General features: G+C 42.7%; 1 protein-coding gene across 1 annotated transcript in view; it reads left to right on the forward strand.

The window, feature by feature from the left end:
- The window catches only part of CSMD2 (CUB and Sushi multiple domains 2), a 324,269-nt gene that overhangs the window by 173,926 nt on the left and 135,248 nt on the right, over positions 1 to 15,095 (forward strand). The window contains exons 12-13 of the mRNA XM_085306730.1: positions 1,565 to 1,677; positions 10,865 to 11,047. Coding sequence (XP_085162856.1) covers positions 1,565 to 1,677; positions 10,865 to 11,047 — 296 coding nt within the window. The remainder of the gene's footprint in view (positions 1 to 1,564; positions 1,678 to 10,864; positions 11,048 to 15,095) is intronic.

The raw sequence follows: 15,095 nt of genomic DNA on the forward strand, positions 1-15,095 counted from the left end.
TGCAATTGCAGGAAGAAGATACTCCAGAGCTGGAGTGTTGGCCAGCTTCAGGTGTTATAGTAGTGCCTTGTGGTTATGTGACAGCTAAAAATCTGTAGGATAGGGAAGAGATTTATATCTATAGCATGATTAGTCACATTCACATCTTTTAGATACCTGTTAGCTATTTAAAAGTATTTGGCATATGGCAGGTAGCCAGAATGTCAAGCAAGCAGAGTATGATCATAGTAGCATAACCCTTCAAGGAGTCATTTTGCTTCACTCTAAACAAACTGTAATTGGCAGATCAGCCATACTGTCTCAGATTACCCAGGAAAGTGGGAATTGCAACAATTAAGCCTGAAGGTTGCAAGTTATATTTATTCACAGGATGCTATCAACACACAGCTGCTGGGTTTTTTCTTCTGCAGTATTGGTTTGCAACAATTCTGCCTTGAGAGCTCAGGGATCAATTTTATCAAGAAGTCTTTCAGGTGCTGCTATTATACTTGAGAAAGATGCCAGGCAGAAGCCACAGCTATACATATGTATGTATTTAGATTTAAGCAAGCACTACAGGAAAAAGCACCAATCTACTCACAGTAGTTACACTTAAGGTAATTTAAAAATAAATCACAGATGATACCTTAGGAGAAATAGTGTAATAATAAGATTAAACACTGCCACTAAGGCAGGCAACATAACACTCATACTCCTATAGTAATGATCCCTTCCCACGCTCTGTTACTCCACTTTCAGAAGCAAAGGGAAAGGAAGAAGCTTTGCTCAAAGCGGGCATTTGTGCATGTGTAAGTGCCTATATTGGTGCTTGTGTGGGTGGGGAATAAAACTCTAAAGCTGTGTTGAACCACGGCGAGATGATTAGTCCCAAAGGCTGAATGAGCCACACATGGCTCATTAATACAGATACATTGGTGACATTTTTCCTAATCTCTTCAGCTCTCTTAGGAGTATCCTTGAAAGATAGGCAATGATAGATCATCTTGTACTACCTGAATTTGTAGCATTTTTCAAGGATCCACAGAACATTCAGTGAATTTGAGGGTTGCTCCTTGTCTTCTAGGGTGTTTTTTGAGATCCTTGTAGGATCTCTGTCAGGATAAAAAGAAAATAACATGTTGAAAGTAAGTTTTCTGATACCAGAAAACATCTGTAAAGGCAGTTGAGAGCATTCAGTCACCAGTATGGGTTCTGGGAATTGTATTTGTTTGTTTRCGTTTTGCTTCAATGAGAGAGGAAATGATTGTTATTGATGCTGGATACTGCTAATAAATTGCAGTAATGGTACTAAATTGTAATTATAGCGGTAGTAATAACTTGCAGGCCCTCAACTAAGATGGAAGACTCACTGTTGTAGGTCATACACAGCAACACGACAAGGAGGCTCATCTATCTTGAGAAGCTGTCAGGTTTTTGGATGGGGTTTTGTTTGGGGGTGATTCTTAATTGTGTTGCATGGTTCTGGCTATTTCTTAGTCCTGCAGAGGAACATGTGGCCTGTATATGTGTAGGATACTAAGTTTGTGCAGCTACACAGGTTATTTATTTCTATTTATTTTTGTAGCTTGACAGGTACCACGGTTCCCGATCTCATTGTCAGCACACACCACCAGATGTGGCTCCTCTTCCAGACGGACAGTGTCAGCAACTTACTAGGATTCAAAGCAACCTATGAAGGTAATAACTTTTTCTCTTCAAAAGTTGGCCCCCTTACATGTTTTAAAGGGGTCAGCGATGAGATGGGTCCAGTTGCCCGGGAGAAAGGAAGCTTTGCAAAATGCTGAAGACATGTAGACTTTTCCTTAAAATACAAGCTTTGCGCCAGTGTGACTAGAAGAGTTTCCATGATTTCTCTTCTATGGAAGCAGTCTAAGTGGATAATATTTCATTTCAAAAATTTTGTTTGCTTTTTTGGAAACGAGCTGCTGAATTTCAGCAAAGAGGTGGTAATAGCACCTGTGTCTGTCCAAGGAAATGAGATCAAGGGATCAGTGGCATCACTAGATTACTGGTATCAACTGCTTCAAATATGGATTGATCTAGAATATTACAAATGAAACAAGAGTTAATGCTGAGATTTTCAGAAGAATCTCTCAAAATTCATTAGCATGTAAATGCTGAACTCTGTCATAAACTAGACTTTCTGGTGAACACTGGTGCAAGTGCACAGTCCCCTTGCTCCCTATGGGAGTCTTGCCCAGGTGGCTGGGCAGTGTGCTGCTCTGATGCATCCTCCAGCACTGATGCACATCAACTCAGATACTAGATTTTATTTGATTTCATTGTTGTCTTGAACTTCTTTTCAAAATTAAGTACTTTAATGTCTTTGAGTTTTCTGTAAAACCTTGCTGATACCAGAGGTGGCTACTCTTACAGCTCTGGTGCCTAAAACTAAACACATAAATCTTTATTTGGACCTGATTYGGAAAAGTCTGAGTATCAGCAGTAACATTTAAATCAAATTGTTCCTTCCTGGGGCCTTAAATGCACCTTAGCATTCATTCATATTCAGAACTGTTTTCGTGGGACTTGCTCTGGTTCGGGGAAGTGTGATATTGTGCCAAGATGTGCTCATGGTAATGTAGCTTATTGATGCTAAAATAACAGTTAGGAGCCTGAAGGGACTTGTCCTACCAGGAAACCTAGTTGAACTAAACACTAGCATGGCCAGACAGTCTGAGCAGTACTTGAGGGGGCACTGGGTCATGATGCTTGAGTGTTTACAGGATGGCAAGGCTGCATCGGCAGAAAAGTCATTAGAGATACACAAATGAAACTTAATGGAATTTAAAAGAAGAAAAGGCARATGTAGTCTGACTGTCCACAAGTCTTAATGGTGCAATCTCACTCTCACTGGCTGTGACTATACCACTGGAGAGCACTCACCCTGCTGTCATCCGTGTCCTGCCACGCTGGTCTGCGGMCGATTCTCGGCAGCCTGGTACAACACAGCTGCTGTGCTGCCTGCTAGCTGTGGAGAGGCAAAAGTGCTCTCCAGCAGTGCTCTTAGATCCTGCCTGGTTTGTGACTCTTGTCCAAGATTGTTTCAAGATCTTGTGCAAGGCAATGTAGACATGCCCTTATAGTCTTCTGATAGAAATTGTATCTGTCCTTATCACATAGGGTATAAAGTTGAAAAGCACATAAAATGGGGGCTTTATCGCACTGTAATTCATCTTCTGTGCGCTTTGGCTCTTCAAGGAACTTGATTATTTCCTTCTTTGACTTGCTTTGATATTATGGGTAGCTTGAGCTATAGCAAGACTGAGTCCTGCTTAGTCCATATGAACTCACCATAGCTTTGAGGAGTACCATTATCTTTCATGCTTTTGAGTCCTGTTTCATGGAGCTTCCAACATCAAAAATGCTTCTCCTTCCCCTACTCATCAGCTTTAACAGGGCAGTATTTGCAGTTTTGGTAAATTCTTGCATGTCTGTAACCTTCTAGAGAAGAGGGACTGTTCTGGCTATGCTGTCACTGGTGAGTGTAAAAGGAGAGAGCCTTCCCTGAAGAGTGTCCGTTCTTTGTATGTATTAGAAGTAGAGGCTGCCCTCTGCCTTTTTTTCAGATGTTTTCTGTTTTCCTGGACATCTTTGCAGTGTTCACTTGCATCCTTTGGGCCTTGCAGAATGGATCTGTGCATCAGCAATGACATGTATTTCTGACCCTAAGGTCCATTCTGACTCTAGTCTGAGGTTAAGGTAACCCCTAATCAGCCAGCTCCATAAAATTCTTTTAATTTTTGCAAATGCTTTGAGCTAGAAAGAAAGGGACATTTAAGTAAGAGGCAATTAGCACTTGCCAAATACATTATGAAATTATATGCAACTTGCTAACAAGTTTCTGTATCAGTTTTATGACCACACTTTTTCCTAATTGTGAGAGGAAAATTACAGCTAATGGAGCTATATAAAACCAAGACTGAAAATCTACCTAATAGAAGGGCAGAGTATTGCTTATAGAGTATGTTTAAGTAGCCATATATCCTAAAATACTTGTAAGTTTTAGTGTACATTTTAAGTGTAATGCAATCATAAACCCTCCTGCTAGTGCTGAAATGAAATGGTTACGCCTAAGAGATTTATCGACACACAGATTGAAGGACCTGTTGGAAGGAACATGCTGAGGAAGGCAATGTGCTGTCAAATTTTTAATGCGGAGTTCCTGGGAAAGGGGAACCAACCTGGCCCTTTATCTGCAAGTGCAGATAAAGGGAGAATATATTTGCACTAAAACCAGTGTATTAAACGTGAGCTATCCAGACCCAGTTTTCTCCAGATCTACACTGCAAGATTGGATGCATTGGGAACARATGTTCAGCTGGTGTAAATTAGTATGACAGCATTGATTTTCAATTAAGCTTTGTCAGCCTTTACCAGCTGAGGATCTGGTTCATTAATGTTCATGAAGATTACTTCTAAATCTCCTATGTCTCAACTGCAGCCACTTTTATCCTTTTAAACAGACATTCTCCCATAATAGTGAACAATGTTTCTGGACTTCGAATGCTTGTCAGAAGAAATCTGTATTAAGCTCCACTTTGCTGGCAATGTCTTTTCTTTCTCACAGCTATAGCAAGCTGATTGATACTGCAATTTAGTGCTTGACTTGCAAGAGGGCTTTACAGCCTCCTGGGGTCCTAGGTCTTATCTTCTTCCTTCTTTTCTTTAATCTAAGACAGTTCTTCCGAGAATGCCATGCATTTATGGCAGGCTGATACCTTCCACAGCCATCGCTGTGGTTCTTTGAATGTTCTTTCTATGTGCGAAAGAGAAGATAATCTGTGGTGGGGATAAATTTGATTGCCAGAGAAGAGCTTTGTGAATGATAAGGAAATCCCATTGCCCTCTGAACCTTTTTCCTATTCACAGGTAGGGTTCAAGTAGGTGAGTGCTCTCTGCAGCACATATTTAATGGGAGCTTTGAATAACGGACTTGACACATCCTTCTGTTCAGTAGTTCAGATATTCAGTAGCATCCTTGCCATACATATGATGTCTCCATGAATAATTAAGAACTAAATAAAATAACATTTTTAGTAAGAAAAGTTTGACTGCACGGAAGAAATGCAAATCAGAAGGAGGCAAATCAGATCCGAAAAGGTAAGGAGAGGAAAAGGTTCGTTTCGATCAAGATGCACAAGTTGGACTTTGTTAGTCTGATCTTAGTTCCCAGGTCAAACGCTTGTAATATTTTGGAATAAATATTTCATTCAGTTAAGGTTTTCAAAAGTTCTTGGGAATTTAGGGCTCAGTTAAGAGCCCATATTCCTCAGGTACTTTTAAAATCTTGTCCATAATCCTTCTGTGGTTATATTCCCCATCTGAGGACTGAAAATAATGTGTTGTCTTCGCAGAGGAGTTGTGGGGAAAACTGTGATGCTGTTCCTCATGATCTTGAGGTTATTACAGGCAATAGTATAAAATTAAGTCAATACTATAAAATTCCGTGGTAGGAGATAGAGATATTAAAAAGAGGGGAAGATTGGATCAAAGCTCAGTTTTAACTTATTTTTATATTTAGTTTAAATGTATTTTAATATATATTTATAATAATTCAAAGTTAAAACTAGATTTACAAAAACAGGCACACTGATGTAGTTCGGATTTCTGTTGCAGCTGAGGTTGGATTGGGTAAAACCGACTCAGGCCTGTGTTCTGACCTACCAGCATGCTGCAGGCAGAGGATGATGAAACAGTATTTATTGTTGTTTAAATGCTGACTAAGTGTTTGGCTCTGGAGAGCTTAGCTTTAGAGCTCAAACTTAGCCCTGTGATGCTAAGAGGCTTAGGAGCTTGGCAGAGCTGCAGCCCGAAGGTTTCCTTGACCGACCTCTCTGGCTTTAATCAAATCAGCGCTGCCCAAGGCGTGTGCATCGGCTGAACTCCCTGGGTGTCCGCGTCTGTTTGCACTTCTGCATTATGTGGAGATGTGTTTGTCTTTATACAGATGCCTGCAGATAAGCTGCATATACAYGTGTATAAACACCTTCATATATGTAAACTGTAAACACATATTTAAAAAATAACCTCTTAAGTTGTCTAATCCTATGAGACTTGAGGGGAAGAAAATACACATCTCAGACTAGTTCTGATAACTCAGTTGTTGATAGTTGGCTGTTGAAACTCAGAGTGAGTTGTGTTCAGTGGTCTCAAGCCCCGTCTGTAGGGGCCCAAGTCTGCCTCGGTGAGTGGCACGTTCCCCTCCCTCCCCTCGACTCGTCCCCTCCATCCCCGCTCTTCRTGGCAGGTGTGTGAGCCGGCGTCACAGGTCTTTCTGACCAGAGCTGATATTYGGGTGGTTTCCTCAGGTATGGCTTTGAAGTGCTTACAAATCTCACACCTCGCAGATGCTCTCTTCARAATTGCTTGTCAGGGCTCACTTGCTGCTCTAGAGCCTCGATTTCCTGCACAGACGTATCAGGAAAGAACAGAAATTCCTTTGGAACATGAGATTACAGCCCGGGAAAGCCATGGTCTGCGTTTTGGGTGCTGCAGTGTTTGCACGCACAGCTAACGCTGTGTACGGGACCAGAGAGTTGGTGCTTGTGCTCCCCACACGAGGTCTTTGCCCCCGCAGCCTGTGCTACTTGCTGGCATTAGTCACTGGGCAGTGTAGGCTTGGTGCTGTGCAAAGGGATGCAATTTCCCCACCCACCACCAGAAGACAAAAAGCATAAATAGCTGATGGAAAAATTTCTGGTGAAACATTTTCCATTAGAAAACTCTGTTTTGTCAAGATCTAACTGTTTTGTAAGAATATATCTGCATGATATAATATTTGATGGAGAAATTTTGAAAGATTCTTTTCAACTTGTTTCATTTAAATAATGTCAAAACACTTGATTTAGTTGTCCTTGTTTAGTTTTGACTTTTACTATTCTAATATGGGAGTGATTTTTGCTTAAACATTCATCAGGTGAAATGTTTCAATCTTACTGAAGTAGCATGTTTTGATATTTCTGAATCACTCATGTTTGAATTTCTGCTCTGCAAAATATCTCATGAATTTATCTATATTTGAAAAGAAATGTGGAAACCATGGAATTTTCCTAGGGACAGAAATTTCCGTTTCCCATGGCTCTAGTGCAGTAAAATGTACAAGCTTTGTGTGCAGGCTGCTGACACTGAGATCACGTGCAYGATGGCAAATGTGAGCTCTGATTCTTCAGTTTTCCCTCATTCTTCGACCTGTGATTACACTCTTTGTTTGTAGAGAGCTGCCAGTTGGGTTTGTGCAGTGTGACGAGAAAGGACCGCACAAGCTGATGGGTGTAGGTGGGGGGAGAAGCCTAGGAGAAAGGAGTCCTTTTAATCAGTGCCTTGAGAGTGTCTGTGTTATCTTTATTCTTTCTCGTCTGAGGGTCAAAAGCGAGGCTTTCTTTGCTAGGCTGCATCACTTTTTCTGAGCATCTGGTAACCTGAGCGTGCTGTGATTTTRCAATAGCTGTAAGTTGACCACTTGTAGCTCCTATTGATTTATGCAGCAGCGGAGCTGCTTAGCAGGTCTTTCTGCAGCACCTGCGCAGGGCTCCTGTTCTCATCGCTCCTGAGGAGCTGCTGATCCATGCAGAGGCAAGGTCTCCAGGTCTGTAATGAAATCCCAGCCTCACTGAATCTATAGGCAAGATTCCTAGGGGCTTTCCTAGGGGTAGGGTTCCCTTGCTGGAGCTGGGTGTAGGTGATGGTGAGCTTCATTTAGCTTCAGGCTAAAAAGCTTTGTTGCATATCAGTGGAAGAGCCTCTGACTGTGGAGGGTGATCTCTGCCGGTAGCGTGAGAGGTGTTTGGACTCTTCCTGCTCCCCAACAGCACAGGAGCGGTGGGCTCGGTGGTGACTGCATTGCTTACCCTGGCCCTTAGCACCTTGTGCACTGCTGTGAGAGTTGTCTGGAGGGATATGCACTAGCACCCATTTCRTGATGACCAGATATCAGCAACCAGAGTGGTACCAAGACATTTAAATTTAAAGGATTTCCCCCGAATGATATGTAAAAGAAAGACCTTCCCTGAGCCTCCAGTGTATCTGTCTGCAGTAGCAGACAGCTGGAGACACCTGGATGAAAGGCACCTGACGAGACAGCCTGCCACATATATTGTTTGCTAATATTATATTTCAGGACTTCAAGATGCAAGAAGGAAAGGCATAACAAAAATTCATTTTTAAAGGGTTCTTGATAGCAGATTAATTCTAGCAGGACAAAGCTATCAATCTCCCATGACTCTGTCAGGTCATAGTACTTACTACATGTTTAAAATGTGTTTTCCCCTTGGACTGCGCTGATAATTCTTGGATTTTGAAACTCAATTCTCTTATCGTAATTTATGCTATTTGTCTCCTGCACTGTTTGGAGAGTAATCTGCAGTTCAGTGTTAGTTTTTTATATCCAACCTGTTTTATTTGGTCCCTATATGCAAGTACAAATCTTCAACTTTTGGATTTTCAGACTCTGCAGGAAGATGTTTAAATCTAGGCAAACTGTTTTTACTGTCAGGCAGAAAAATAAACCTAAATCATGAAAACTTTTCTATTAATATTAATTTATGTTAAATTATTGTTGGGACCCTTCATTACCTGGCAGTGACTTTATAGTTCAAGATGCATGCAGCAATAACAGAAATGAAGTGCCTTGTCGTGACTTCTATTCAAAGTACACCTGTATCTAAGTTGCCTGGAGTCAGCATAATAATGAGGTGCTTGTTGTTATTCAAACCAAATTGGAATATTAGATGGAGTAATGTGAATTTTGGATTATGCGATTTTCCTCTGTAAAGAAGGTGTCATAAAAGAAGTTTCCAATTTTGTGTTAGAAATTGAAAACTTGGAGAAAAGACAGTAAGGTTGATCATAGATGATGGGGATAACAACTAGAGAAAGTGGAAGATGAGATGAATGTGAAGCAGATGAATAGTGTTGGAGCACTGAGGCAGCTGTAGGGGAATGAAGTTTTATAGCTAATAGTGATGCAGAGAGAGGGACTCTTTTGAGATGAAATTGTGTGAAGCAGAAGATAACAGAAGATTGTATTCATGATTTACTTGAAGTCAAAATACATGCGCAGCAAGAGATTAACAGCATGTTTCCATACAAGGAGGTGTCATCTGCCTAGTTCAGAACTACCTGGAGAAATCAATATGGAAATAGGGTATACTAAGGGAGAGACAGCARACCTGGCAACCCAAGTGTGCCGTAAGTGTCTGCTTTCCCAAGGAAGTCTAAAGTCTGGTGCCTGTAAGGTTATTGCGGTATGTCCTAGAGAAATGCATATGGACGTTAGTGCTCTTGTAACAGAGAGTCACTCCTTGTTTCTGGAGATTGGATGCATTTCATTTTCCAGAACTTTGTGCTGGTCCATTTTGGATCTAAAATGCTGATCCTTGCATCAACTCCAAGACAGAAGGTTTTGCTTTCTTTCTTAAAGGAATAGCTAGGGATCAAGAATTCTTCCACAGCACATCACTGTTTTGAAAGAAGCAAGCGAATCGCTCATATATCTTGGGTGTTGGGTTCTGTAAACGCGTAGTTGCTCCTAAGCCCGTTTGTTTGTGGAGCTGATGGCCGATAGCCTTCCGATAGCCGATATGACAAAAACACAGACGTGCCCCTGGAAAGCTGCTGGCTTTGGCACGGATTCTGAGGTTCAAACACACTACAGGCATTGCAGGATGAGCTAGCTCCTGTAAAGGAGATTGTACTGAGCACCACACATAGCTATTTTAGCTCCTTGATGGTGAAGTTAAGAGGTTAATGAAGGACCAGAAGTTTGGGAGATGACTTGTCAGAAGCACAGGCCAGACTCTGCTAGAGATGCTCTCGCCTGTAYGTGGGAAGCACAAAATTGAGGTGCTCTGAGGGGGAAGCTTGTAGTATCTCTCCCAGTGCTATACGTAGCCTGCTGGTCAGAGATCTCCATCTCTGAGGGGTCCCTTGGCAGTGCAGATTTTCAGCTTGGGTCATGCTCTGCTGTTCTGTGAAGAATGAACTCTATGCTYCGTTTTGCAGGACGTATCAGAATACAATTTCCTCCTGGTGTAAACTTACTTAAAATGCAGCCTCTGGGGAATGAATATGTCTGCCAGTCCAAATGTGAAGTCCCATTTCCTTTAAAATAATATTAAATGTACCATTAGCAAAAAGTCTTACGTTGCAAAGACTTAAGTATCAGTTTCCAGATGTTCTTTTCCTCTTGTGCCTGGAGTAGTGCTGATGGAGACAGGGTTGCTTCGCTGTGAATCTTTAATGCTTCTTGTATTCAAATAAATTTAAAATGAATTATTTTATTTTGACAGTGTTGCACTTGCTTTTTCCCTAGCAAATTTACCACAAAGCTGCTCAGTATTTGCATGCTTCATTTCTCAGGTACTACAGATTAAATATTTGGATACTTGGCGACGTCAGGCACCAGTCTTTAGCTGGAGCACTGTTATACTTAGGTGCACAATTGGAAATATTTTATAAAAATTAATTATTTAAATCAGTCCAAGGTGACTCTAATGGACGACCAGCAGAATTGCTGCCAAACGCGTAATTTACAGATGTTTAAAGCAGTCGCTCGTCTCAGGCTTTGCGCAGCGGTGTTACGCCAAGCCCAGGCCTCGCTCCTCCTCTGCGCCGTGGCTGGTGGCCAGCGCCGGGCCTGGTTGTCCCGCCGTGGGTCTGACTTGCGGGGCAGGGCGTTTCCGCCACCGCGCTGCATTCCCCTGTCGAGACAGACGATCCCCGTGGCTGGGATTCCCGCTGCGCTGCTGCTGGCCCGGCCCGGCGAGGGAGGGCTCTGCCCGAGAGCCGACCCGCGGCACGTGGGGCAGGACGCGCAGCAGGGTTTGCAAGAGCCGCCCCCAGCTCCTGCTCTGCTTTCTTTCAGAGATCGACCAAGGGAGCTGCGGCGACCCGGGGGTGCCAGCCTACGGCAGAAGGGAGGGCTCCACCTTTCGCCACGGGGACAGCTTGAAGTTCGAGTGCCAGCCTGCCTTCGAGCTGAAGGGACAGAAGACAATTACGTGCCAGAAGAGCAGCCAGTGGTCTGCCCAGAAACCAGTCTGTGTTTGTAAGTCGGAGAGGAGACGGCTCTAAAGTGCTTGGACGGTGCGGTGAGGTGGTCACCCGGCGCGTGCGGGTGCTCTCCGTGGGATGGGGCGATGCTGCGGGGCGGAGGCGGCCCCAGGCTGCCGCCCGGGGGCGGGTTGGGTTTGATGGTTCCCGGCAGAGAAGGGGAGGTGCGGGGGAGCAGCAGCGTCCGAGCGCGGCCGGGCCCGGCCTGGGGCCGGGTACCCCCTYGGCCCTCCCCGCGTTTGCAATTAGGTTCCTTTTGGAGAGAAGGTAGAATATTTTTCTATCCAACGCAGATACTCAGATGAAAAAAATAAATTGAAAATCCATTGAGCTTGATACTATTTTTGGCCATTTAATTTTCCTTCGTTATCTGACAATGCTCAGGCTCCCTGCTGCCGGACCTCAATTTTTAATTTGTTGTGTGAGATCTCAGCCGAGGTAGGATATTACGGTCTCAGGAGTGATTGAGGATGAAATTTTCAGAGGTATAAATTGGAGTTAGGTGCGTAGTCCTCACTGGGTTTTAATTGTCTAAGTGTCCTTTGAAGTTGCTCCCCTTAATTCGTGGCATTGGGCAGTCTGAATTAATATATTAGCTGAACACTCACTCAGAAATGTTAATTTTAAGAATTGTGTGTTCACTTTGCAGATAAATGTATACTCCGATGTCAGATTCTGTGCTATAAAATGCTCATTTTAGTATAAGCAGGGTTTTGTCTGTACCAAAGAAAGTATACTGCTTGGAAGAAGTAAGTAAACCTGTTACTTTAGAGCTGAATCTGGGTTCCTGAGGAGTCGTGTGTCTGAGCTTTAGGGTCCCTACACTGGCAATTTATGGGGCAATGAGGAAAAAACAGTTTCAGCCAAGTTTCTGCCTTTTCAAACTGCAATTTAGACTCTGAGCATTTCTGTACATGTACTTGGGGGAAGGAAGCAATTTCTTTCTAAGTTTTTGCCTTTGCTAGATATCCTGACTTTTTCCCTACTTGGTTTTGTTTATAAGAAAATCAACTAAATGAGAAAAACAGTTTCCCTGGTTATCTTTGCAGTGGGAAGTGTTAGACCTTTTCAGTGCTAAGCTTCAGAAGCTTGTTTTTCCTTTACCAGAGGTTCAAATACATTTGTAAGAAGAGCAGATGGTTTGGCTGAGGTTCTTCCTGACAGTTTCCAGCGAGGCGATACCTGTTGTTTGTGCCCAGAATGAGGTGATTTGGTCACTGTATTATTAGAATGGAAGCTTATATTCATTTCCATAAAGTAGGATTTCTTTCCGTAGGTAGATACAGAATGGGGGCATCAAATCAAGCCTCATTCCACCAATGACCAGAAATCCATGCAAAGCATGACCCATGCATAACCTTTTAGTTAAAATAATTCCATCATCCTCTATTTTCTATGGTCCTCCAACTTTGAATGCTTATGAATCAACAAGGCAACATACGAAGATAGTGCAAAAAGTATTTCATAGCCCCCTCTACCTTTTTACTCCCCTGCCTTCAGGTTTACTTATTCTAGACAGCACCGTGTTAGTGTGCGTGAATCAGAAAAGGTGACATGACAAAATGTGTAACTTGGCATGAAATTTGCAGTGGGATTAGTGACAGCTCTCTAAATGTTGGGAGACCATTAAATGTATTGGGCATCAGGTGGAAAAATAAGGTAACCTGATTTATGTGCTGCTAGTTGGAATATGCAAACAATTCAGTGCTTCTGATTCTGGTTACAAACGTGTGACAAATGCAGAAGGAGATTAAACAGTGTGCTATGGTGCATCCTGCTGTCCTGAGCAAATGATTTATGAGCAGACAGTATTTATTGTGGAGAACTCATTTCCTGGGGCTTTGATGATGAAGCAAAACAAACCATTTAAGTAACACATCTGCTTATTGCAATGGGTTCTTAATTTGTGACTGTCTGTGCCTTCGTGATAACGGACCTTCCATCTTCATCCTCCTTGTTGTCACTGCATGCCTTAACCATTCAGGGTGAGCACGTGGGGCACTTGAGAAACTTTGCTAGACTTCTTGATGCATGCCTTCTGCCAACTCCTTACTGAGCAAGGTGTCCCTGGCCTTGCTGTGTGTGTTTAGATTATCTCTGATGATCYGAGATGCTTGAAACAACTCCACTGGCACCTAGGAACTTGTCTTTCTGTAACTGGGTGGGTAATGCGATTATCCATCTGTATGTGTGCTTTGAGCTTATGTGCTGTCTGCTTCTGTGCAGTGTGGTTGTCTGGGTACCAGAGATGAGTGGGTGCTGAAGACCTCCCTCCCTCACCCCCCTGGTTCTCTAGCACCTCCTGGTGCTCGAATCAGCTTTGTAGCTGCTATTGTTCACTCTAACATTTGCATTTGCAAAGTTACAGAATTGTAATATCAGTCAAAGGCTAATGCAGTTCTCATAACCAGCATAATCCAAGCCATTGCTTTCTTACAGAGCCATCATCAGTTTTCTGGAAGAGTTTAAGGAGGGCAAAATGGGCTTAGGACGTGCCATGCAGAGAAATGTTACCTAAGGGAAACAACTGTGCTGCTTAAATGAAGTTTATACTCTGATGGTAGGAACTGGTAATCGATATGATAATCAAACTGAAGTCTACAGTTACCTGTGGCTGAGAACGGAGACCTAGCCCGTAATGACAGGTATCACAGGGAGCAGGTGAGTTCTTCACATACACAAGCCTTGATAGGTATACAGTAGGGGAGCAGGGCATTTTGGTAGAGCCCTGACTTTCACAGATGTGGTTTGAATCGCTCTTTAAGCGTACTCATGAATGGTAGAGAAAAACTCATTATCTGAATTTTATGTGACCAATTGCAGTCAAAAGTCTTGCTGCAGAACATTTTCTACGATTAAAATCTGTTTTATAATTTGTACGTTACCTTGGTAAGGGAAGGAAGAGCGACAATCCCTATTGCAGGGAGTAGTGCTTGGAGGGTTTTTTGAAGTTTGTGGCTACTCTAGCAGTACTTCTTCCCTTTTTTCCTCCTCTTCCTCCTCTCACACCCCCTGCAGATAAGTGATGTACCACTCCTGAGCTCTCAGTCCTGCACCATTAACTGAAGGATTGACTTGCGCCAAGCAATGCTGTCATTTTACGTGGTAGATAATTCTGGAATAAACTCTCACAACAGTGTGTGTCCTTCGTAACTGTCTCACTGCATAAAGGCAAAGTTTGTACTGTTTTCTAACCATTCTCTGCAAGTTGCTCTGGGAGAATTGTTTCTGAAACCAGTTTGTTTTCTGATATGATTAGTTTGCAGACTTGCAAAATGTGAGGTTTTTGGACCCGTCTCAAGTGTTTTAAAGATAAATATATCAGTGAGATAAAACAGTGCATGAATTCAGACTGCAAAGCATTGAGCAAAGCTGGGGCCTGAGGCTTTGGTGCTTCTGCAGTGAGCTTGGTGGGGGGGATATCTGCTTGGTGTGGTTTGACTGAAACGCTATAAAGTTGGAGGAAGTACATACATATGTGTGTGTGTGTTTGTGCGTTATTTATTTATTCATTTAAATGGAGGAGTTGTCATTTGAATTGTGCTTTCTTGGGGCACTTACAGAGTCTTCCAGGGCTCACATCCGTTATTCTGTATTAGATACAAGGGTCAAGGTGTTGCCATGATTTCTGGCCTTGCTTTAAGACTTCTGTTAGTTTCTATTATTTTTTGCATTTTGTTATCATTATCTTTATTTGTATTACAGACCTGCTTAGAGCAGTAGTTATTCATAACGTTCCTCTGTACAGACCAGAAGGCCGTGTCCCAAAGCATTTCCAGTTGAAATAACGTTAAATTGCATGTTTTCTTCTCTGGTTCTGGAGCAGTATTATTCTCTTGTCCCTTCCTGTCACTTTAAAACCTCAACCACAGGCCTGTTTCTCCTTGCATATTAGCTCGTTATTGCTGTCACCTGCGTTTATGCTGCAAAGCATAAACTGGACGATCGTCAGTGGCTTGTTCAGAATGGGGGATTTGCGCTCTCCGGCCCAAGCTCGGCACGGAGGAAACCGTTTGCATTGTTGATAGCTATCTTTGAATTTG

The sequence above is a fragment of the Rhea americana genome, unplaced genomic scaffold, assembly GCF_003343005.1.
Source record: "Rhea americana isolate MKP2758 unplaced genomic scaffold, rheAme1 scaffold_246, whole genome shotgun sequence".
NCBI lineage: Eukaryota > Metazoa > Chordata > Aves > Rheiformes > Rheidae > Rhea > Rhea americana.